The sequence below is a fragment of the Leuciscus leuciscus genome, assembly GCF_965113295.1.
Source record: "Leuciscus leuciscus genome assembly, chromosome: 20".
Classification (NCBI taxonomy): Eukaryota; Metazoa; Chordata; class Actinopteri; order Cypriniformes; family Leuciscidae; genus Leuciscus; species Leuciscus leuciscus.
The window spans coordinates 16,950,124-16,975,150 of NC_138744.1; the positions used below are offsets into that span (position 1 = coordinate 16,950,124).

General features: G+C 37.3%; 3 protein-coding genes across 13 annotated transcripts in view; all 3 read left to right on the forward strand.

The window, feature by feature from the left end:
- shc1 (SHC (Src homology 2 domain containing) transforming protein 1) overlaps window positions 1-6,767 on the forward strand; it is a 39,895-nt gene extending 33,128 nt beyond the window's left edge. For 4 of the 5 annotated variants that reach the window (XM_082149587.1, XM_082149588.1, XM_082149589.1 and 1 more), the window contains 5 exons: window positions 574-733; window positions 1,316-1,373; window positions 1,722-1,844; window positions 3,592-3,827; window positions 3,921-6,767. In XM_082149587.1, coding sequence (XP_082005713.1) covers window positions 574-733; window positions 1,316-1,373; window positions 1,722-1,844; window positions 3,592-3,827; window positions 3,921-4,049 — 706 coding nt within the window. In that variant the 3' untranslated portion in view covers window positions 4,050-6,767. The remainder of the gene's footprint in view (window positions 1-573; window positions 734-1,315; window positions 1,374-1,721; window positions 1,845-3,591; window positions 3,828-3,920) is intronic. The other variant, XM_082149586.1, reaches the window with a different exon arrangement.
- A 149-nt stretch (window positions 6,768-6,916) lies between these two features.
- Window positions 6,917-9,876, forward strand: lenep (lens epithelial protein). 2 transcript variants are annotated; one of them, XM_082149599.1, is made up of 2 exons: window positions 6,917-7,934; window positions 8,621-9,876. In XM_082149599.1, exon 1 carries the CDS (start codon window positions 7,711-7,713, stop codon window positions 7,900-7,902), a length of 192 nt encoding a protein of 63 aa, XP_082005725.1. In that variant the 5' UTR covers window positions 6,917-7,710; the 3' UTR covers window positions 7,903-7,934; window positions 8,621-9,876. The 2 variants fall into 2 exon arrangements, with proteins under 2 accessions (XP_082005725.1, XP_082005724.1); XM_082149598.1 differs by having other exon boundaries at window positions 6,917-7,908.
- Window positions 9,877-9,998: 122 nt separating this feature from the next.
- Window positions 9,999-24,907, forward strand: pbxip1b (pre-B-cell leukemia homeobox interacting protein 1b). 6 transcript variants are annotated; one of them, XM_082149582.1, is made up of 10 exons: window positions 10,101-10,211; window positions 12,667-12,755; window positions 13,667-13,879; window positions 14,058-14,337; window positions 18,167-18,391; window positions 19,099-19,122; window positions 20,630-20,703; window positions 20,813-20,929; window positions 21,332-21,599; window positions 21,776-24,907. In XM_082149582.1, the coding sequence occupies exons 2-10, from the start codon at window positions 12,693-12,695 to the stop codon at window positions 23,140-23,142; spliced, it is 2,631 nt and encodes an 876-aa protein (XP_082005708.1). In that variant the 5' UTR covers window positions 10,101-10,211; window positions 12,667-12,692; the 3' UTR covers window positions 23,143-24,907. The 6 variants fall into 6 exon arrangements, with proteins under 6 accessions (XP_082005705.1, XP_082005706.1, XP_082005707.1 ...); XM_082149584.1 differs by having other exon boundaries at window positions 20,660-20,703; XM_082149579.1 differs by lacking the exon at window positions 12,667-12,755 and having other exon boundaries at window positions 9,999-10,211.
- The last annotated feature ends 120 nt before the right edge of the window (window positions 24,908-25,027 follow it).

Consider the following 25,027-nt stretch of genomic DNA (forward strand, 5'->3'; position numbering starts at 1 on the left):
TAGGGTCATAAGAAACCCCCTAAATATCGTGTGTGTGTTTACACCATGCATTGACAGCGCTAACATGATTATCGAACGCAAGCTCTTGTTTTTGTGTGTAATTCTGTATGTAAACAAGAGTTTTAAATACACTTAAGAACCTGAAAAATATGTTGGTATAGACTTGTTGACTATGTATGCTGAAACTCAATGCCATTTGTGTCTATTTGCACTGCTTACCCACATCATACACTGTGAAACATCCTAACAAATGAGTTTATGTCCAGTTAAAATTACTAAAAATCTGCCAGATATTCCAAATGTACTTTATATTCAACATACTATCTATGGAAACAAGTATTAATATCTTATGCAATGTTGTATCTCAAGAACAGTGTTGATATTGCTAACAAAATAAAATAGCCTATCCCCCGGTTTCACAGACAAGGCTTAAGCTAGTCCCAGACTAAAATGCATGTTTGAGCTGTTTTAACTGGTTGTTCACTGCTGGTTTCATAACAAAGCAATACATCATTTAACATCACTCAAACAGCATGCCCATGTAAATATAATAATACTGTAACTCTCTCTTAGGATGGCTCCTTTCGATGGGTCAGCCTGGGAGGAGGAGGAAGAGGACTTGGCTCCACCCCCAGAGGTTCCGTATTACAATAACTTCCCGGGTAAACAGCCTCCCCCTGGAGGCCTGGTTGATATGAGAAACCGTCCTGGACACAGTACAGGAGCCACGCTGGTGAGACACATTTCTACGAGCATGTGTTAGTCAGTTAGTTTGGATTTGATCTCGAGTCTTTTGAACCTGTGCACAAATAAAGTGTTGTTCAGTGACCATTAAATTGCAACAAATTAGTGTCTTTTATGTGTTATGAGTGAATCATTGAGTCATTGAATTGATTCGGTAAATAGAATGTTCTTCGAAACAAATCTACATTTTGTGAATTTAAAAATCTATGAAGACATGCTGTAAGCATCATAAGCATTGACGTACACAAAAATACAATTATTAATTATTACTATTTAATTTTAAACAATTTAATATAATCTAATGAATGCTATTAGATGATGGTACAGTAAGTCTTCACAGGTTGAAAAGCCACCAAAGCCGTCACACATTTCAAACTAGAGCTCATCGTCTTCAAAAGAGAGAGACTTCAGTGAACAAGAACTATAATTAAGTGTATGAACATGATTTAGTGTATAAAAAGGGATTTTCATTAAATTAAATATTTATTCAAAAACACAGATTAATTCATTAACGAAACACGACTAGTGAATAAATGTGTGTCAACACTCTTAATGCGATATGTCTCCACAGCCCTATGGACAGCCCTGCCAGAACGAAATTCACAAGCAGCCTCTACCTCCTCTACCAGGTCAGGTTTACACACACACACACGCGCTTCACACTAATAATCCCTGCCCTGTTTCTTCATAGTGCCACATAGTATTTGTCAGTCTTATATTGTCACACTTCCCTACATTTCAATTTCCTCTCGGCTGAGACTGTCATTGCGCAGAGTGAGTCAGCGTTTTTTCTGTCACTGTCCATTGCTCTCTGTTGGACGCTGCCCAAACCTATTACACAGCTCCTTTGAGAGGTGGCTTCTGGATCGCCGGCCTTGCTGACAATAGGACTCAGAATGGCACCGCTTAAGCACACTCACCTGAAGGTTAACTCAGTTTAACCTCACTGTTAGCCTCTCTTTCTCTCTCCTTTTCAGTGGGTGTTAAGGAGGGAGGCTTGTTTGATGACCCCTCATACGTTAATGTGGATAAACCCCGCCTCCCAGCGGGGGCGGCAGCAGCAGCCAATGGAAATGCTCACAGAGATGCGTTTGACATGAGTGAGTAACACTTGCAGGATGATATAGTGTAACAAAAAGACGTTTTGATGATATTTGATTCCTCTAAAATGGCTTTAAAAAAACGTAGCAAATTTTTAAATATTCAAAACATGTTCTCCATACTTTTTCAGTTAATGAACACAAGATTTTTTTTTTATATATATAATTTTTTGTATGCATCACTATAACAAAAAAACAGCAAAATATATGAAATAATAATCTTAAGAATTTTTCCTAATTTCATTTCATTTATTTCATTAATTGAACACATGGAATAATGTGTTATTTATTTATATTATGTGTGCATCAATATAAGAATATAACCATAGCAATAAACAGCATTACATAAAACCATTTTAATACATCACTAATTCCACTCAGGCTCTTTTATTTTGAAATGATGATGCAACCAAATGCTTGAATCATTGTTTTCAATTAATTCTTTCGTACAGTCTGATTTGTCAAAAATAAATCAGTTGTTAACCCCACATTGCAGTGCCAAAGTTGTACAGTGTAAAACATTGTGATGTAGAATGTTACAGCTAGATGCTTAGCAACAGACAACCATTTGAGACTCGTATTTGCGTGCTTTGGACAGTCACGGAAACACAGCGCATTGCATATGAACAGTAAACTCAGTGTTTGAGAGGAAACATGTAAAATGCTGATAGAAATAGACAATTTAGGGCTTTTCACACTTGAAATAGTTAACCGTGGATCATTTTAAACCCCGGCTAAACAGAATCCTGGGTTATTTTAATTTATTTATTTCAAGTATCACACTGCTCATACTATACCCAAGGTTAAAAGTTAATCCTGGGTATTCATAAACTGCCGTTTCACACTGCACATTCCTAAACCCTGGGTTAAAGTCCTTATTTGCAGTGTCAGTGTTACTGACTGGACAAACGCAGCACATGACCTGTTTACATAAAGGCTCTAGCATTGCGCGTCCTCATATTACACGCTGCTGACTGTAATATCAAGTTTTTTCTGAGTGAACTTTTCAAACTATAAAGGTAAGAATGAAACGGTCTCTTCTGCACTCCAGCTTTCGTGTTTTCCATCGCCATTTGACATTTTTCCTATCATGACTGTTTTATATATATATATATATATATATATATATATATATATATATATATATATATACATCGTGTTTCCGTGACTGTCCAAAGCGCGTGAACATAAGGCATGCGATTGGTTATCGGTTGCTAAGCATCTCGTTGTAACATTTTAACACTGCATCATTTCACACTGTACAGAGTTAATACCGCAAAAATGGTGCTGACCCTGCATCTAAATTAAAAGTGTGAAACTCTCCTTTACCTGGGGTTAAAAGCTATTTTAGAATGACGATAACCCGGGGTTAAGAGCAGTGTGAAAAGCCCTTTTGAGTGAAGACACTTTAATTCTTGCCTTTGTAATCCGAAATGTCCATTCAATATAAACTCGATAGTACAGGTGGCAATAATGCTAGAGTTTTTATGTAAACAGGTTGCGTGCTGCGTTCATCCAATTAATGACACTGACATCACAAATATGCAAATAAGACTGTTAACCCAGGGTTTAGGAATGTGCAATGTGAAACATCAGCTTATGAATACACAGAATTAATTGTTAATTAATAGGGTTTAGAATGACCCAGGGTTAACTATTTCAAGTGTAAAATACCTTTTTAGTAGTACAGTTTAGATGCTAGATAGAAAAACTGAAAGTAAATTCACAAAAGATTTCGGTCTTTTAGAGCCATTTGATGCTGCTTTAGGGGTGTCGGGAGCAGTGGCGCCCCCTCTGGCAGAGCAGCTGCAGAACGAGCCCTGGTTCCACGGACCTCTAAGCCGCAGGCAGGCCGAAAGACTCCTGACCAAGGATGGAGACTTCCTGGTGCGGGAGTCAGGCACCACACCAGGCCAGTACGTCCTCACTGGACAGCAGGGCAGCCAAGCCAAACACCTGCTTCTGGTGGATCCAGAGGGAGTGGTGAGTAAGATGGTGGTCCTTATTAAAACGTTCTATAATTCTTTAACATTAATGACTATTTAACTTCTGTATCTTTCCTTTCACAATTTGTAGGTGCGCACCAAAGACCACCGCTTCGAGAGTGTCAGTCACTTGATTAGCTATCACATGGACAACCGCCTGCCAATCATCTCAGCAGGAAGCGAGGTGTGTCTGCAGCAGCCAGTCGATCGCCGAGCTTGAGTAAAAAGGCTGATTTTTCTCCACCACCCTTTTTAGAGAGAAAAAACTCCTCCCTTTCCCTCTCCCTTTTTTTTTTTTTTGCCAGACTCTTTTAGAGAAAGACTTTTTTTCCAAAATGGGAGTGTAAGCTAATCATATCTTCACAGAAACACAGAATTTTGTACCGCATCAACCACCGGCCATGAAATTAAGAAGCAATGCAATCATTCTACTTGAAATAAGCGATTACAAAAAGCCAAACGATAAGGCGTCTGAAAGAGAAGCTGAAGCGTAATGGATATGACATCACTTCCCCAACACAATATCGTGTCTTGAAATAAGACAGGGGTGCACCTGTAACCATGGCAACAGGCCCAGGCATTTTTAGAGTCAAGAGTTGATGTGAATGTACTAAAACTGCAGAACCTTTGTAGCACTCTAAAGATTCACATCTATGGCATTGAGAGAAATCCAAAGACTCAAGCTTCATATTGGCCGTTCATTTTCAGAGAGCCGTTTTGTTGTGGTCGATTTGTAAATCCTTGCATTGCCGTGGTCTCAAGACTGTTTGATGAATATGCAAAACTTTAAAGAGAATACAGCGCTCATTCTCCAATCACAGATGTCACCGTCCACATTAAATGAATCCTTTGCAATTCCTACCGGAATTTCCAGTGTTCCCATCAAGGGATAACACTCAAAATGCCTCTTATTCTCACCCTCACAAAACCCTTTACAGATCCGAACATGATGCCCTAGGAAAATTGGGAATTTTGGCTTTTTTGGGAACACCCCTGAACATATGTGAAAGCTTTAGCAGCAAAGAAACTGTGTGGATTTTTCCTTATGCAATTAAGTAGACTCTGTGAGGAACTTACGCTGCTCGTTGTGAGGTATTATGAACTAGTGTGTGGAAAAAGGGAACATTCCTTTTCCACATAACATCATATATATATCAGCCTGGGAGAAAAGGGACGAGAGAAAAAAAAAATGAAGTGCAATCTGTCAACATGGATGAGTAAGCCGGAATAGGACTGAGGGACTGCGGTTTGATATCAAACAGTTTAAAGCCTAATTATGATGTCATTTTAACCAGGAATTTGTTGCAATGATCAGCTGACGACATTATCGTCCGGTTGGTTTTATTCTGGGAAATGGAGGTTCTGTTTTTCTTTGTCTTTTCCTCTGTTCGCATTGACTATCAATTTTCACGTGTATCGGAAGTTTCAGCTGCTTCAGTATGTTCAGAGCCTTGTTACAAGAGAAAGTGGGAGGATATGATGCGTATTGTGAAATATGCATCTTTTTTTTTAAGGTTCACTATAATTAAGTCTGCATTTGAATGGTGCATATTGCAAGGGGACAGTCCATCCAGGAAGAGGAACAGCACTCCAAACGAAATCTGAACGTGTCTTTGCAGCCACAAGTGCAGTTTTTTTGTTGAAGCCACAGACAGGAAACCACTTTTTTCATCTTTGTTTGCTCTGAAATTGATTGTGCCTTTTTCACCGAACACAGACACAACGATAAAACACAGTCGCCTTTTGTGGTCCTATGGGTAATCATGACAAAACACAACTGAAAAAATAATCAACTGCAAAAATGACACCAGTTAAGTGAGGCTTAGTACAGATTTTGGGAAAGCAGTCTTCATTTTCTTCCGCATGTTAATTCTGCTATGCTGTTTTTACTGTGCTTAGTTTAGTGCTGAACTGTGGGTTAAATACATTCGGTTAGTATAACGTTATGTTGCTTAAACTTGCGTTTGTGAATAAACACCTTGTTCTGTCTCTTATTCGGAGACCGACATTAGATGCCCTGTAAGACAACATGTAAATAAGCTTTGCTTATGCTAATAGCTATGTCTAAAACCAGTAATTTACTGTGTGGATCTGTGTCAAATGTATCCCTTGGGAATTTGCAAACTCGCAGGATTGTACTGGGTAAAAAAACAAAGGTGTAAGATTTGACTAGCTCTCCTGAAGACAACGCCATCACATTGTGTTCATCAACCACGTCTATGTAAATGATAAGGATTTGCTTAGTCAGATATACAAAGGCCCTTTATCTGGATGCTTTATGAATCTGAAATGGGCAACTTTTATTTTTAGCCTTTTTAGTGGATGCAAGTTGTGTATTTTGAGTCATTGGTCAACATTCATTCCACATTATAAAATCCAGATGGATTCCAGCTGCAGCTGTATGTGACCAGCCCTCACGCTTAAGTGATTTTTAGCCTGTTATAATTTAAATTTATGCATTGAATGTTTTTTTTAATCATTTGACGTCAGTTTTTATGTGCTGATGGCACCACAGATCTGGTCACTCTGGTAATGGAGTTTAAACAAAGTGTGTTTATGAGTCTGTGTGTGTGTGGATGCGTACATACACAGGGCTGGAATGGTCTGGAATAATCTGGCTATTACAACTCTGACTCGCCACTCAACAGTTTGCTCATTTTCATATTTCACAGCGGCCTTTTGTTGCATGGAAACCCTTCCTGTTATTGTGGTAATGGTGACTTTTGTGTTGTGGTTGGTTGTTTGCGATTTTTGAAGCCAAAGGCTGTCTTTTTCTTATTTGCCTATATAATTGTTGTTTCTTCTTTTTTTTAAACAAAATACATGTTTTTGATTATTTTAATAATTTGTTTTATGTTGTTGTTCTTTGGGGAAAACATAAATGTTTACACCTGTATCAAACGATAGATTACATATATAAATACATATATATCATTCACCTTTCTGCATTTCATTTTTACCTATTGCCTTGTTTAGCACAAAGTCCTTTTAAATGATAAAATGGACATTTATTTGAGCGGCTCTGATCTAGATCCCTTTTATATACCAGACAGCTTCAAATAATGTGCATAAATCTATTGCTCAAGGGGTTCACAGGCCCCTAAATGTGTCAGATCTCAGATTCTTATTGCTGTAATGGCCATGACATTATTCAGTAACACTTTACATTAAGGTTTCATTTGTTAAAAGTAGTTAACATGAACTAACAAAGAACAATACTTCTACAGCATTTATTAATCTTATTCAATGGTAACTTCTACATTTACTACACTCTTAATAATAAAGGTTTCAAAAGGAGGTTTTCTAATGTAGCTAACCTGAACAATTTTTACTAACTTTAACAAAGATTAATAAATGCTTTGAAACATAATGCTCATTGTTAGTTTATGTTAGCTAATGCATTTACGTGTTAACAAATAAGACCTTATTGTAAAGTTACAATAGTTTGTGACATTGATCATATTATTACTGAATAAATAACATGAGAACAGACTATCTGTATTTGTTTGTGCACTATGGAGCAATATTTTGACAGTCATTCAGGACCTTTCAGTGAACAGTAGAGGAATTAGAGATGAACAATAGATAGATGAGAGATGTTGTGAGGCCATTGTGTAATGGCAGGTGGACAGTTAGCTGGCATTTTCCACAGCTGAATAAAACCCATTTTACAGGGGGCACTGGGTCCGTGTATCCCTGTCAGAGCATTGAGCGAGAACGCAGTTCACTTCAGGGTTTCTTCAGAAGAGAGGTTACGGTTGAAGGAAAAAGTGGAGACCCACAACGCGCAGCGGCAAACAAGGACCTGGCCCGCTCTCCTCCAGTCCCTCCCTTCAAGTATTGCTCGCGCTCTCCAGTCGGCCGTGGAGCGTTGGAGAGAGATGCACCCAGAGCGCCCGCTGCCCCAGGCCATGCCCTCCTCACTGGGCCGAAACCTGAGAGATGCAGCCATGGGGATGGGCCGTGGAAAAGGCATCCTGGGAGGAAATATGGCGTATGGAGCTATCCAGTCTCTTAAAGAGTGCCTCTACTTCCTGCTCTGCTGCTGGTGCATCAAAGAGATCCTGGACTGAGAAAGGGTAAAAAAATGGGAAAATAAATGATTGTGAGTATGTAGGCTACCAACATAGCATACAATCAGTGTTATTTCAGTATTTATATAGGCTACTACTAATTCAATTGTATACATATTTTAAAATTGGCTTCCAGTTTTATATTTTCAGTCATTTCAATTTAGTTTGAAGTTTTTTGTATATTTTTATTTAGCTTTAATTTATTTTTATTTGAGTTTTAGTAATTTTAGTAGGCCTACTATATCAAATTTAACATTTCAGTTACTTAGTTGTCACGTTGCAACATTTCTAATTTTCGTTTAAGTTTTTCATCAAATATTTATAATTTGTTTTATTTCAACTACGAAAACGGGGTTTTTAATAGTTTTAACTTTTGTTTTAATACCAATATGACTACAAAAAAGGAAGTAATTTAAATGTCAGGTTTCAAGAACTATAAGATATTAATTCTAAGCAATATTTGATGCTCATTTATATCGATGATTCAAACATTCAATGAAACAAAGCGAGGGCTCAAACATTTAGCCTTGACCTTGTTTAATTGTGTGCAGTCTACTGATGCTACCGTTAGGGGGCGCCCCATGCAACCCCAAAAATCTACTGAATGTGTTATTCTAAATACTAGTAAAAACCATGTTACTAAACCAGTATATTAATTGCCAGATCATATCTAAAGCAGATTTACAGTGTTATTTATTATGTCTTTTTCTTTTTTTAGAGTTTTTGAGCCAATGGATGATTCATCACAGCTGTGTTGTTGATGTGTTGGCCTGAATCCAGATATCTTCACACATGCATAAACACATGTGCCTTACAAGCATCAGAGGCTGCTGTATTAATGCGCTTTAAAGCAGTATTGTTAAATTGTGCAATAAATAAAAATAAAATATAAAAAACTGATTGTGTATAAACTGGTGTGTGTCCCCCATGTAACAAAAATACATATGCAAATACAAGTTGAACAAATACAGTAGGCCTATGCCATACATATGCTCATTAAAATACATACTAAACGTTTTACATAAATGGTTATGAAATGTGTTGGTGAAAAGAATGCATGGTGAAATGAAGTAGCATATCATATGCTTTATCAGAATAAATCAAATAAACTGAGGTATTACACTCAAGGTCAATGTAGAGTCACTTATCTGTCTGTACACTGTACAATAATATTGTTGGTTTAACTTAAAAAAGAAAGTAACCTGGTTGCCTTAATATTTTGAGTTCACTGGAATTAAAATTTTTAGTTATCACAATGAAGGATATTTGTTTAATCAACAGACACTCAAAATATTATGTTATCTGAACCACATGAATTAGAGTTTCTGAAGAAGATGTTGGTTGCGCTATGTATAATGTAAAACTCGTCACCATGCACAATTCCTGGGTGTTTTGAGTGGTTGATATGGCATCATTTTTGTACAGTTGCTAATGACGTAGTTGTAGCATGTTAAAGCTGAAGTTGGGGTATTCTGAGTGGTTTTTCCTACTAAAGTAAAAAAGTGATATAAGCACATGAACAGTGATATTAGGGTCCCTAGATATGGCTCAGATCTCTTTCAAAAGTCCAGGCCTATAGATAAAAAAAAATAATAATAAAAAAAAATATTAGGCTATATATTTTTTGTTAATTATAGTCTCTTTTTTTATTTAAAAAAAAATCTGTATGTTTTCAAGACAAACAACATAAATCCAAATAAGCAAACAATAGCAAAACAACTACATAAAAATAAACTTTATTAAAATGAAAAGCATCAAAAACATGAAATAATTTTTTAAGAGAGACATATGTTGCTGATCTGTTTTTATTATTATGAAAATATTACATTCATCAGAGCAAGTGACTAAAACCACTATTTTGCTGCAAATAGCCCTTGAAATTGGTTTTGAATCTATAAAATTGTCAACAACAACAAAAAAAGTTCTTAGTATTAGGACACCTCTCTATTATTTTACGTTACCAGACATATACACCAAGTCTAATACATACGGATGAAGGGTTGTTCGGATCCTTCCCCCCGTTTGTTTTAGCATATGCTCCTCATTTTCATGTCACCTGTGTTTGTCAGTCACAAAAAAAAAGGTGTGCTTTGAAGGACGGAGGATAAAGTATGCTGTCATTGGTGGAGAATGCAGCATGTGGGCGGGACATAGCTGAACGGCAAGCGCTGAATGGCGGAAAACTTTACAGACAGACGCCGTCTCCACGACAAAACTGCTCACTGGAGTTTGCAACTTTGCACAAGAGACGAGAAAGTGGTGGAAATTTAACCTGTATTAAAGACGGAAAGGTGCCTCAGAGTTACCAGGTATGGTTCTGTTTGATACTTTTAGACATTTTTCATATTTAACCAAACTCACATTTGTGAAACCCGTCAGCTTGTTTTGTTTTTCTGTATTTCCGGCATGTGCATGTATGTAAAGTGCGCCTCGGACATTTGCTTGAGGGTTTTACTGAACACTCCCATTTTGACAGCTGCCTCTGCTTCAAATATACACATATGTGTAACATACAAACACACAGAGAACATACGATGGCGTGCAGTATAATATTCATGACGCATGAAAGTAATAGTTGTGCGAATGTTCTCATATCGTCGAGATGTGTCCTTGTATGGGCATTTTATTTAGGATGAGGTGATGGGAGAGATAAGACTGGCAGACGAACTGATGAAGCTTTTCCTTTCAAAACTGTGCTAACATGGTTAAACTCAAGGATAATCTAGCAGTTCAAACATTTTCCATAGTACTCATATTTTTCCACAAAATGTCATAGTACAGTAATTGTTACTTTCATTTACATATAATGTAATTACATATTACGTATAATTACTTTGTAATTGTATTACATTAATATTTTAAGAAGCCTGTGAAAGCTAAGCTTTTGTCTGTGAACTTAAAATGTGATATTAAATAAATACTTTCATAAATCATTTATATAAATATTAAATATCAGTATTTTCAGTTTTGTAACAGAATTATCTGATAAAACCAGTTCAGGTACACTTTGTGCTTCTTTCTGTGTTATTTTTAGCTGTTTCCATCTATTTCAGACATTCTTCTATATCCTCAACAACTCTCATGGCTCATGGCTACATAAAAAAAAAAAAAAAACTCTCATGGGAGTCACATTATTAGCAGACCCAAATTACTGTGAAAGGAAAAAGATCCTTATTAAAGAGTGAAGTGTGTCACAAAGTGGTTCGACTGTGGCTAGGCCTCTTTCATTTTTGAAATTTGCATTGAAGATTCACCATTTTGGCTTAACAAGGTCCCATTCTTCACTGTAAAAAAAAATCTGTTACATTTACGGTAAAATACCGGCAGCTGTGGTTGCCAGAAATTTACTGCACAAAATATGGTAGCAAAATGTTTGATTTTGCATACTTTACTTAAATTTACAGAAATAAACCGTATTTAATTATCTGATATAATATTAATTTACTATCCTATTGAAGTATTTACCAGTTTTCTGTTTTGTTCCATAGTAATACACTGACACCCACCAATCACAGTGTAGATGAGAGTCACATGATGAATTAAAAATCATCACATGCAGCTCTTTCATATGAAAATTAATACTAATAATATATAGAAGCTGCACAGTCTCATTCATACAAACACTAAACACCATCATGGTAACACGTGAAATTTTAGAAATGCAATAAGCATTAATTTGACAACATTAAATGTAACGTAAAACCTTAATGTACATAACTGATTAGAAAAAAACTAAGAAAACTATGACGAAACATAGTTATTTCAACAAAAATATATCAAATGTGAAGTGTCACGCAGGGAATTGTGGGAATGTCAATTTACGTTTTTTCACTGTAAATTATACAATGACTTGTTCTTTTTCGCTTCCAAAAACTGTAAATTTGATGGTATTTTACAGTAAAATTACATTAAATGTACCGTTAGATCTATCACAGTTGTTTACCGTATATAGTAAGGAAACTTTCTCTTAACCAATTAACAGTTTTTCACTGTAGCATTTTTAGTCTTTGACCGTTAAAATCACAATCATTTTAGCCAGATCTTAAAATTCAGATCTACTGAATATTCATAAGATTTAGCACAAATGGAAAATGCTTGAATAAGTTGCTGTAAATGATTGTTAGACTTTGGCCCACTTGGAAAAGTAGCCCACATCAGTCTTGGTTTTCTCACTGGTATTCTGGTAGTGACAGTAGGTCCATTGCTTTGTTTTGTCGGTGCTTTCAGCAGGAGTAGGCCTATAACTCCACCATTCTCTTCTTGCATTAATGCCTTTAGCGCTGTTTCTCTTGACATCCTTAGTTACACAGTTCTGTGCCAAGATATTTGCCAGCAAGGGAACCGGTGGTGCAACCAATGGGAAAACACAAGGATAATACTAATGAAGTGAAAACTCTTTCACTGCATCTTCAGCTTTTCACTGTTTCCTTCCCTACTTTTTTCACTCATAGAGGCCTGTAGTGGAGTCACCGTCCTCATTGAACTCGCTCACCACCATCTCTGTTATATAAACGTTGTCCATTTGGGGTTATGTGACTAATGTGCACAGACATCATTCATGATGTATGCAAAACAGTAGTATAATACATGTTCAAAGTCATTTACATGTCCTTTAAGTATGTTATTGTTTTGGACTCATGCAATGAAACTCAACTCATATTACAGTTAACCCTTTCATTTTAATATATTGTCTGTTGATTTGTCACAGAAATAGAGCTGATGACTTTCTGAAGTGTTTAAGAACACTTACTGTGTGTTTTGCAGTTGCTGGACGGAGCCGCTAGGGGGCGATGTCTGAAAACAGCAACAGTGCTAGTGGCAACAGCTGGACTCTTCTTACCCCAGGGGTAAAGGTGCGTTTCAGTGTCAGAAGCAGGGGTGGAAGTCTCTAAAGTTGGAAAATTATCATGTTGTTGCATGTCTTGATACAAGAGGGTCAGTGACGTTACGTTGAATCTATTGGTTTATTCAAAAATAAAATGCAAATCATACATGCAGTGACCTTAAAGCTACAATATGTAATTTTTTTGCTGCTAGGGGTCGCTAACCTCTTACAATAACAAAGGCGTAGGTTGGTGACGCAGTGATAAGCGGAATCTTGGAACTTGTCGTCATGCCGATGGATCTAATAATGTTTATGGATGAGTGAAAACATCAAAAACATTTAGAAAATTATTCAGTACATATTCCTATTTGGAAAATACTGTATGTTATTACTACTTGGTCACACCACATTCATTTTTTGTTTAGAATCATTAAATTTAATCATTTCTTGAAAATTGTATAAAAGTTTTTGAAAATTGTATTAATCCAACATGGGTAAGAAAAAAATTCAGACCTTATTTTTTAACTAGATTTTTTTTTAATCTTTATTATGGACACTCTTAAAGGAATAGTTCACTTAAAAATTTAAATTCAGTCATCATTTACTCACCCTCAATTTGTTTCAAACCTGTATGCATTTCTGTCTTCTGCTGAACGCAAAGGAAGATATTTTGAAGAATGTCGGCAACCAGACAGTTGATGGGCCCCACTGACTTTCATAGTAGGAAAATAAAATACTATGGAAGTCAATGGGGTCCATCAACTGTTTGGTTGCGGAAGAAATTCAATAAATGATGACAGAATTTTAATTTTGAAGTGAACTATTCTTTTAATTTCACTGACCCACAACCCCATTACTCTCATTGTAGGATATTGTGTCAAGACAATGCTAAAAGTATAGAGATTAGGTTTGTTTGACAGAGACACTTTTCATGTACAGGAGTCTGGAGCTGAGAATGTGGGTCCGGTAGCTGAAGGTCATAAGGCCGAGGGGCAGCTTTCAAAAGCACCTGAGCCCTCATCGGAGGCCAACAGTGACCTGGAGAAGCGCTCCTCTGAAGCATCTGCTCACCAGCCAGAGACAGAGACATCATCACAGTTGCAGTCTGACCCAGCTCTCACCCATGGGTCAGAGCAAGCTCAGGAAACTCAGGTGTCCTCCTTGAATAAATGTTTCAGATGATCTCAAATCCTGATGGCCATAACAAATTTAACTATATGACTTTTAGGTCACCCAAAAATGAAATTTCTGTCATTTCCTCATGCGCTTTTCCTATTCCTTTAATGTCAAATAGTAACAGAATTTTGTTGATCTACCAAATGTTTGCCAGGTAACGTCTACAGAGACGAATGATGGTCGGGCCCAGCTGAATGCAGCACATGTCAATGAAGACCCCAGCTCTGTCAGTGCCACTGTTGAGGACGTCAGCTCCTGGACCCCTGACCATGAGGAACAAGAGGCCCTTACAGGTCACTCGGAGAGCCCAGTTTCTCCTGGCACTGATGTTGATTCATTCTCTGACTCATATACTCACATAGGTCCTACCTCTGGATCAAGTCCACTTCCTGCTTCCGTTTGTCAGGAAAGAGAGTCTCTGAGGAAAACTGAAGGTGAGTTATATACAACATAAATGGTAGTGCCACATACTTTTTCCTCAGTGTATTTATATTTGATGTCTCTATGTTTTGTGTACATTTTAAAGTGTTGTTGGTGGTCAAAACGGAGCTAAACTACAGTTGGCAGGTCTGATATGGAATGATGATGGACTTGCATGATGACTGGTGGCAGCTTGACAGCTTGATTTCTGTTTAATGTTGTTCTTTATATATACAGCGTTTCAAACTCTGATTACATTTCGGATGCAGCATTGTCTATGCTTTTTCCCTCTGGTTTAAGTGAATGTTTGCTTGTTCCTGCATCCTGAAAACACTACGGACTTCATCCTGTATTTATTGCCCAAATCTTTTTAAATGGTCTAAGATGGTGTATCAGTGTTTGTCTTTAGTTTATTAAATTTATTGTCTTTATAAGTCATTTGAAGGAAGGTATAAGGCTCCAGCAAAATCATTGTAGGACTTTGGCTGTGATGCTTTAAAGGGTTAGTTCACCCAAAAATGAAAATTCTGTCAGTAATTACTCACCCTCATGTTGTTCCAACCGCGTAAGACCTTCGTTCATCTTCGGAACACAAATTAAGATATTTTTGATGAAATCTGAGACCTGATAACTTCTCCGTAGGCTGCTAGGTGGCCCAAACTTGCTGGCCCAGAAAAGTTATTAAAGAGATCGTTAATATAGTCCAAGTGACTACAGTGGCTCAATCTTAAGTATATCAAGCGACGAGAATACTTTTTGTGCGCAAAAACAAACAAAAATAACGACTTTATTCCACTATTCATTTCCTTCTCTCTGGGCCTCGTAGTGTTTTTGCGCTGCGCGTCTGTGTTACACGTCACCACGTAGGCTCACTATTGGCCGACGCTGGTCATGTGTGTGACGCGCAGCGCAAAAACACTACGCGAACCAACTAGTGGCCCAGAGAGAAGGAAATGAATAGTGGAATAAAGTCGTTATTTTTGTTTGTTTTTGCGCACAAAAAGTATTCTTGTCGCTTGATATACTTAAGATTGAGCCACTGTAGTCACTTGGACTATATTAACAATCTCTTTAATAACTTTTCTGGGCCAGCAAGTTTGGGCCACCTAGCAGCCTATGGAGAAGTTATCAGCTCTCAGATTTCATCAAAAATATCTTAATTTGTGTTCCGAAGATGAACGAAGGTCTTACGCGGTTGGAACAACATGATTTTTGGGTGAACTAACCCTTTAAGCAGCTTGTGTAACACAACATACAGTACACTACCGTTCAAAAGGTTGTTTTTGAAATACGTTTTTTTTTTTTATACTCCCAAGGCTGCATTTATTTGTTTAAAAATACAGTAAAAATAGTAATATTGTGAAATATTATTAAAATTGAAAATGATTATTTTCTATTGTAATACATTTTAAATTGTAGTTTATTCCTGTGATGTCAAAGCAGATTTTTTTGCATCATTAAGGTGGTCTCATTTGTTATCATTAGTTGATGTATTAACTACCATGAACTAACAATGAGCAAATCATTTGTTACAGTATTTATTCATCTTTGTTAATGTTAGTTAATAAAAATACAGTTGTTCACAGTGCATTAACTAATGTTAACAAAAAAAACTTTTGGTCTTAATAATGTATTAGTAGATGTTTAAATTAACATAAACAAAAAATGTACAATCCTTCTATAGCATTTATTCATCTTAGTTAATGTTAAAGCTGCCGTCGGCAACATTTTTTTGATCATATTCAGTGTAATCGACACTATAATCCGACAGAACAACATAAATAAGGTGGTTTTAGAAAAAAACCCGAGCTTCTAACTCCACCTGGAGCGTGTTATTTGTTTTGCAAAAATCCAGCGCTCCCGCTTCATCAGGTCCAATCAGCGCAGGGGGGTGTGAGATCTGACTGTCAATCACAGGTCGTGCACACGCCACAGATCCCCCTCACTCGCGCACGTTAATATCACATGCACACGCCACGCCTGAAGTTCGCCTGGAGATTGCATGAAGCGTGATGGCGGAGAGAAAATCTACTAACAAGCTTCCAATTCCTCGGTTATTGCTATCTATGGCTAGATTAGCCAGGGCAGCCTACCTCCGAGTCCATGGTGTTGATAGATGCTGAAGAGACGGACGCGTTCACAGAAAATCAGGTACACACGCACAGTGACGCACTGACGAGCACGACCTCGATGGGAGGGTGCTCGCTGGTAGTGGGGAGGGGCATGAGAGTTGTAAACATTCAAAATTTTGGCTAATCGACCCAATCTGCCAGACTTGCCGACGGCAGCTTTAACTAAAGTAGGTAACTAATGAAACATTATTGTAAAGTGTTACCTCATTGATGATTTGCTGCTTAATTAAACAGTTGTGTTCGTGGAAATCAGGATACTTTTTTTATTTTCAAGATCCTTTGATGGAAAGGAAGTTCTAAAGGACTATTTATTTGAAACAGAAATTTGAAATATTATGTCTTTACTGTCACTTATGATAGATTTAATGGATCCCTGCTGAATAAAAGTATTAATTTCTTTCCAAAAAAAATCGTACTGCCCCCCCCTTTTAAACGGTATTGTAAATGTATGATAATCTTGTTTGGAAATGCTTCAGTATGGCGTGTTCTAGTCGTCTTGCTAATGTGCAGTGACTGAAGCTGCAGACCAGACTGATGCAGTTCCAGAAATAGAGCCTTAAGCCCCGTTCACACTGCCAGCGATTTTGTCGCTGTATGTCGCTAGTCTCTGTACTGTGAAGTCGCTTGTGGGCGTTCATAGTGCTGTCGCTCTAATGTGACTGGTAGACTGCACGTCTGGCCATATCGATACAAAATACCATCACAAGTGATATATACAACTATATCATTTTAATTTGACTAGGATTTAGGCTCAAAAGAAACAGTATGCTGTTGGGAGAGTGTTTTTATATTACCACAGCAGTGTTCAGTGGATTAAATCATTTAGCCTACTGGATTAACGATCGATCAATCAACAGATTAACTCATACTGTCATAAATTACTAAAACGTCATTCGAATTTGACAAATAATCAATTTTCTTGTCCCTAATAGTCAACATAATGCAGGGGAAACTGTAAAATGATCTGCAGCAGTGCTAAACTTGCATCATAATTACAACACTCGAACTAAATGTGTGAATTAAACTCACTGAGACTGTCGACAGTTTCTTTTCCATGCATCATTTTATTATATCCATGTATGTGGTTACAGTCAAATCATATAAAACAGTGAAATCGCCCTCGAACTCCTGTCTTCCCTGCACTCGAGACGGTGACGTGAGCTGAGCTCCTCTGAAAGTCTTCTTTCCTATTGGTTGTCGCTCGCGAAAATCGCTTCTCATTTGCATAAAGTTGAAATTTCTGAACTTTTGTCGCGCGTCTCGTGTCGCTTGACACGCCCACATTCTGTCGCCAACGGTCACTGTCGCTCGTGTCGCTGGAAGTCGCCAGCGCTCCATTGAAATGAATGGGATCATGTCGCTTTGTCGCTGCGTGTCGCTGGCAGTGTGAACGGGGCTTTAGTCTCAGGACACGAGTAGAGCCTCGATTCACCAGACATCCCTAACCCTACAATCAGAGGACAGTGAATGGTTAATCACACGTTCCAGGGCCAAAAAAAGGATGTTCATGTCCTACTTGTGCAAATAACGTTAGCTATTTTACATACACATATGAAACATCCATAAAGGCCCCCCTAAACTATAAAAAAAAACACAGAGACATGGCTGCTGTACTAACCAGCTGTAAAAAGATTGCTTTTTTTTTCGTGTTTAGAAAAAATCTTGTTTTTAATATCTACTGAATATAATCATATGCCCTGTTTTTGTGTAGAGTTTAAAGGAGTGTTGGAAACAAACAGGAAGGAGGGGGATGGTTTACGAAAGAGAAAAATCTCCCACCTGGGCTCTTTGGACAAGACCGAGACAGAGGATGATGAAGAGGGAGAGGAGGAAGACTTTCAGCCTCCTCAAAGAGAAGAGGAAACCGTCTTTTCCTTGAACAAGTGCATCCTTGCATCTGTCATTCTTCTAGGGCTAGGAACCATTTTTTTCTCAGGTGAGCATGAGGCTACTGTTTTCACACTTTTGGTCTAAAGATTGCTGTATTCTCTGGATTCATTATAAATGCAGTACCTAGCATGTTCAGATAATCAAATAATAATATTTTTAATAATACTTATTAAGGCCAGTTCACAGCGCATGGACAAACACCAACATACACGTTTGTTGGGTTTTGTTGGATCATTGTGTTTCCCCTGTTGGCGTTGGTCGGGGTTTATTTTCACCTGACTGAACATAATCAATCAGCGTATGTCGGTGTCTGTTATGGCAGTGTGAACGTGACAGTTATTTTTCTGAAAATTCTAAATCCAATGGCCTACTTGTTTGTTGCCGTTTGTCTGTGCGGTGTGAATTGGTCTTTAGAAACGTATTTAAATTTATTTTATTTTTTTTATCCCATAAATTGGATCATCTAGTAAAAATGATGCTGCAGTTATTAGTTGTCAGTCACTAGAGACGTCTACATGAACTACATACTTAGAAATGTGTTTGTTTGAGATAATAAAGGTCATCCATCATAAATGATGATACCACACATTCGTAATGATGGTTATAGTCAAATTCTCCAAAGACTCCTGGACAAACTGATATTGAATATGGTTTCATAAAAGGGTGACCAAAATGTACCAATGCAGTGGCCTAAATCAGATAGTGAATTTGAATATGTTCCTGTGTCTGAGACTGAGGTGTGTTGTTCCACAGGTGTTCTCATGGACCTGGATGATGGTAGGAAGCGAGAGCGTGTGTGTGTGCGTGCGTGCGTGCGTGCGTGCGTGTGTGCGCACCTGGTATTCCCTACATTATTGGGACCAACCAGGATAGTAATACCACTCAATTTTGACCTTATGGGGAAATTTTTTGATCCCCATGAGGAAAGCAGCTTATAAATCATACTAAATTTAGTGTTTTGAAAAGGTAAAAATGCAGAAGGTTTTCTGTAATGGGTAGGCTTATGGGTATGGTTACTGTGAGGGGATAGAATATACAGTTTGTACAGTATAAAAACCATTATGTCTATGGGAAGTCCCCATAAAACATGGAAACCTGTGTGTGTGTGTGTGTGTGTGTGTGTGTGTGTGTGTGTGTGTGTGTGTGTGTGTGTGTGTGTGTGTGTGTGTGTGTGTGTGTGTGTGTGTGTATTGAGCTTAAAGATAATTTAGCTCAAAGTAATTTGCTGTTGAATGGTTGCTGCTTTTGTGCTATAATGAATATGCACTATATATAAACCACTGGTTCTCAACCTTTTTGACTCCAAGGCTCCCTCATCAGATTAAGGATAAAGATTTGTTTTTTTTAAATGGCAAATTTCTACCTGATAAAATATTTTAGAGTTTAGCAAATCTAGAAATCTATATATTCTTATTACATGACTTTTCAATGTCTAGAAATCAGATATTTAAACTTAGGCTGCCTCGTACTGTACAGTATATACAGGTTTTACAAGCGTGAGAACCCTGGTTCCTGTAAGTCAATACAAAAAAAGATGGTTAATTTATTTTTAGCTTTTTAGCTTATTTTAATTATTGTTTTGTCTTATTTTCCATCATTTTAAGATATCTTGAAGCACCATAGTGTGCTCCAGCGCCCTGGTTGAGAACCACTGATACAAGCTCATTGTATCTCTCACTGTATGTAACTCTAAATATTTTAAAGCCTGAAATATTTTCAACACCTCACAAAATATTTGAATAACTGACTATATATATTTTTTTATATCAGACATTTAATAAAAAATGTTAATGCTTCATTACATCTAATAATAAGTGCATTATTTATTGTAATTGTATTATTTAACAAAAAAACATTTGTGTACTTAATATTCTTATTTTTAATAATACTTAATATATTAAATTAAGAGTTTTTTTCTTGGCACTAAATTATGTTTCCATTTGAAGTCTCATTTTTTTTACGATAATGCCTGGCAGTTGCGTTTGAAATTGTTTGTGCAGCATTTTAATATCCTGCGATGTCAGTGGATGCACAACAACTGAAAGATTGAAAGGCCAAATCAGATTAGTGACATGAATGATGCATACATTTAGAAAACTAATTGAAATATGTAAGATTACAGATTCAGTTCTGAACATTGCATGCAGTGCTGCAACCGCATGCTTTCTGTGTGATCCTTCTATCCCTATTGTTTGAATGTTACGGCTTCATGTTACCTTCCCCATCTTCTTCACATTGAGTGTTGCTTTTCTTTTTTTTTTTTTTACGATGATGTATTATCAAGTGAGCTTTGGTCATGTTATTTTCCTCTCAGAAGCAGACATGGATGTTAAAGAGCTGAAGGATCCAACAAATCAGGTCAGATCATTTGCTTTTCTGTTTTATGTGTGGTTTTTCAGACCTACAATTTATATCTTAGTCAGTATTATATAGCCTTTTGAATTGTAGATGTATTTGTGTGTGATAGGAGTGGCTGAACCCTGAAGTCTCCAGAGACACGCCTGTTGATCTTCAGCCTCCAGATATTTTAAGCAAACAGGCAAAGGAAGATCAGCAAATATTGTTTCTACATGCACAACTTCAGGTACAGACATGTGTAGATCGGCGCTAAATGAAGTCCAAAAGAAATCCTGAAGTCCATTTATAATGTTTCTCAAGGTTTCTTGAACCAACAACGGTTCTAATTTAGTCTTACATTAATGTTTTTTCACTTTTTCTTTGACCCTTACAAGTACATAAGCTGTTTTTAGTGCACTACCTTTAAATGTATACAGTATGTAAATTATCTCTTATTCTGTTCCTCTGGGTACAAACGCTGTTGAAATTTACTTTTGAATGATTGTTACATGCAATAAGGCTATTTCTGTATTACATCATTTTCTATTAAAATTCAAAGGAGCAGGGAAACTTTAGATTTCCAATGTATGGCCCCTTTAAAGTGTTTCAGCTGTTCACTGTTCATCATTTGCCCTATTTGTAAACTCAGCAACATCAAGATGAACTGAAAGCAGCGCAGCTTCAGGCAGAGGATGGAGAGAAAGAGCGTGTGAGGAGAGAAGAGCTGGAGAAGGAGTACCAGAGGATAAAAGGAGAACTAGACAGGCTACCTGCTATTCAGAAGGAGCTGGAGCAAGAGAACGAGAGAATGAAAGAAGAAAATGTGAGAGCAAAGAAAGAGCTGGAGGCCCTGCCATCACTGCAGAGTGAACTGGAGCATCTGAGAGCCAAAGTTTCACAGCTCACACAGAGCACAGGTGCGGAAAACACACATGCACACACATCAGCAATGATCCATCACTGAAACGCATGTGCAATTTACAATCCAGTAGCATATGCATCTCTTTAACTTGATGCACTTCTTAAAAATGCAATGCTCATGAAATATTTATTTCAACATATTACTATAAACTCCATCTTAACTCTCTTCCAGAAAGAGCAGAAACTGTGCATCCCGTTGCAGCCTCTCGAGTTCCCCCTGCTGGAGACAAAAGAGATGTACCGCCCATAGACAGACAAGACATGAAGTACAGGAAGACTTGGGACAAAAAGACTGAGGAGAAAGAACAAAGCAAGGGAGACAAAGAAAGGAAAAAGAAGAAAAATGGAAAAAAGGAAGATGACAAAGAAAGGAGCAAGAGAGGCACTGAGGGAGAACATACTAAGGAGCAGAAGGACTGGAAAAAAGATAAAAGCCACCAGGAAGAAGGTAAAGCCGGGAAGAAAAAAGAGTGGATGAAGGACAAAAAACGTGGTGATGGTAAAATGGGGAAAGAAAGTGAAGACAAGATAGATTTTAAAGAGTGGGAGGAGAAAAAAGAATGGAAGGAAGATAAAAAGGGGAAGAAAGACAAACATGTAGGACAGGATGAGAGGAGGGGAGACAAAAATGACTGGAAGGATACTGGGAAAAAGAAAGGGAAAGAGGTAAAGGAATGGAAAACCAAAGTGGAACGGAAAGAGGACAAAGACTGGAAAAGCGATAAACAGAGTGGTGGGAATGACCATAAAGAATGGAAAGAGAAAAAGAAAGGTGAAAAGGAGTGGAGAAAGGAAAAGAGTGAGGGAAAACACAATGATAAAACAGACAAAAAACGGAAAGGAGAGAGAGAGTTTCCCAAAGAGGAAGGTGGAAAAGATATGAAGGAAAAGCATTGGAGGGAGAAAGAAAGAAAGTCAAAAGATGAAGAGTGGAAAAGAGAGGGAATAAAGGAAGAGAAAAAAACCAAGGCATTCTACCATCAAAATGAGGGGAAAAAGAGTCCTAGTCTAAAGGAGAAACAGCGGAAGGAGAAACCAGACGAGACAACCTCCCATCACCACTCCGAGCACGAGAACTACTGGAGCAAGCAGAGAGAGCGGATCCAGCACTATAACGGGCAGCGGGACACGTGCAGCGGTGTGGCCGACTGTGCTCGAGTTGAGGGACTCGCTCCTGTCGGCCTGCGGGACTTCCAAACGCTTCTCCAGTCCTACATGAACAAGCTCCCGGATCCCCAGGACCAGACCTCCAGGGAAGAAGAGCTCCATAAGCTGGTGAAGGAGTTCTTCACGGATGGAGTGTTCGCTCATGATCAGATTCCGTTCAGTGAGTTCGTGGATGACGTGGGGGACATTTTAGAAGACCTGGCGGAAGGAGAAGAGAGCGACAGCGAGGGAGAGGAGAGCGAGGAAGATGATGACGATGAGATGGAGGAATTTGAAAGGGAGGCAATGGAGAAATTTGCACTTCCAGAGGAGTTGAGGAAGGTCGAGAGGAAGGGAGAGCAGAAGAAAGAGAGCGGGAGAGTGAAAGGTTGAAGGTTCCATAAGGTGATTTTGAGGTTTAAAAAAAAGGTACACCTGGAAGCTATCAGGCCTGATTTCCTGCTTAATCGCGTGGAGTGTCATTTCTAAAGAGCATTTTCATTTTGATCAGTAAGGCTTTGCCTTTTCTTTTAATAGATAAAGCAATACTGTAAGACCTCAGTGATGCTGGTGTCCTTCTTCACAACATGACAGCTGTTTCTGCTCACTTTTCTTTTTTTACCTTTATTTGAACATGTACAGAATTTGACCATTAAATAAAACTCTTGAGTCGCCTGCTCAGTCATCTAAAGATCTGGGGCTGGATTCACGATACTTTCTTAATAAAACTTGTAACTTTTATTTATCGCCTTAAGTTTTCAGGTTTAAGTTTAAAGTTCTTTTGAAAAAACTGACGAAGAATGAAACATTTTGAAAAATGTTACACAAAATCTTAAATGTCATCTTCAAATTATTATATAGACCACACAGATGTTTAACAAATTAATTGGACCGTTCAAATATAATATTAAGCATTATAATACTAGATACAGAATACATATTACTACTATATTTTACTTTTATAATCTAGCATTCTTGTAAATTTGTTGGATGTTTGTTTTAGATTAAAAAAGCTTGTTATCAGTGGAGAAAGAGACAGAAAACCCTTTTAGAGATGATGAGATGCTTGCTACTTAAAAAAATTGATAGATGAATACATTTATCTGTATAAATATAGATTTATACAGATACAATAGATTTATTTTATTATATTTGTAGTTATATGTTAGTATACAATCAAAGTCAAATCATTTTATCATTAAAATGATTGATATTTTATCAATATATTCCTGAATCCAGCTCCAGGAAAACACACTGATGATGAACGTTGTCAGGAACTGAGTTTTTTGGGACTGATCTACTGTTACGGCACATCAGGTTTATGTTTAAGACCTGGCACATTTCACACAAATATAATATTTGTCATAAGAATAAATATTCATCAGAAGAATGTAGTTCAGTGTTGAGTGTGAGAGTTACAGTCAAAGCTCGTTTGTAATAATATTCTTATTTTGTCTATATTTTAAAGTAGTCATGTAACCATCCATTTGCATTTTAAGATCATACTTGACTTAAACACTGTACAGATATTAAACAGAGTTGTGCTGATAGACTATGTTGAAGTTTTATTAATGCTCATAATTTTTGTTATGCTCTGCTTTTTTAAAGTCTTTAAATTATTTTGTTTGTCATTAGGGTTAGGACTCTTGACCCATTGTTTCTGATTTGTTTGAGAGTTTCACTGTTATTTATACATTTTAATGGAGGATACCTTTAGTAAATAACATGCCTGTATTGTCTGTAATTGTTAAAAAGTGTTGCTATAGCCAACAAAAATATAAGCAAATCCTTAGTTTTATGTAATGCAGTATGGTGAGTGAAGGTTTGTCATTTTAAGGTGGTTAATATGTTTTTGATCTGAATCATATTGCAGTTGTGTCAAACTACAGTTTCAGTATCACTGCTTGCACATTTACAGCTTTCACAGACCCTTGCTTTTTTGAACTGTCCAATGCAAAAACTCAAGTACACTTAACTACTTAAAGGCAGCGTGTAGAAGTTTGTCACAGACCACTAAATTGTAACAAAAAGTGCAACACAGATAAATGTAATAATTAATGTATTTAGCCTTTTTAATTGCTGAAGTTTAGATGATAATGGTAGTGGGAAATGTTTTTGCTGTAAAACTGTTTACAGAATAAAGAGGTGCATACGGTTATGCATGATGTGTTTCTTTTCAGTGATTTTTATTTGCCATACGATTTGTACATTTTTAGGAAAACGTCTTAATGAGTTCTGCTATAGTGACTGTATCGCAGTTCACAGCTGGTAAAACTAA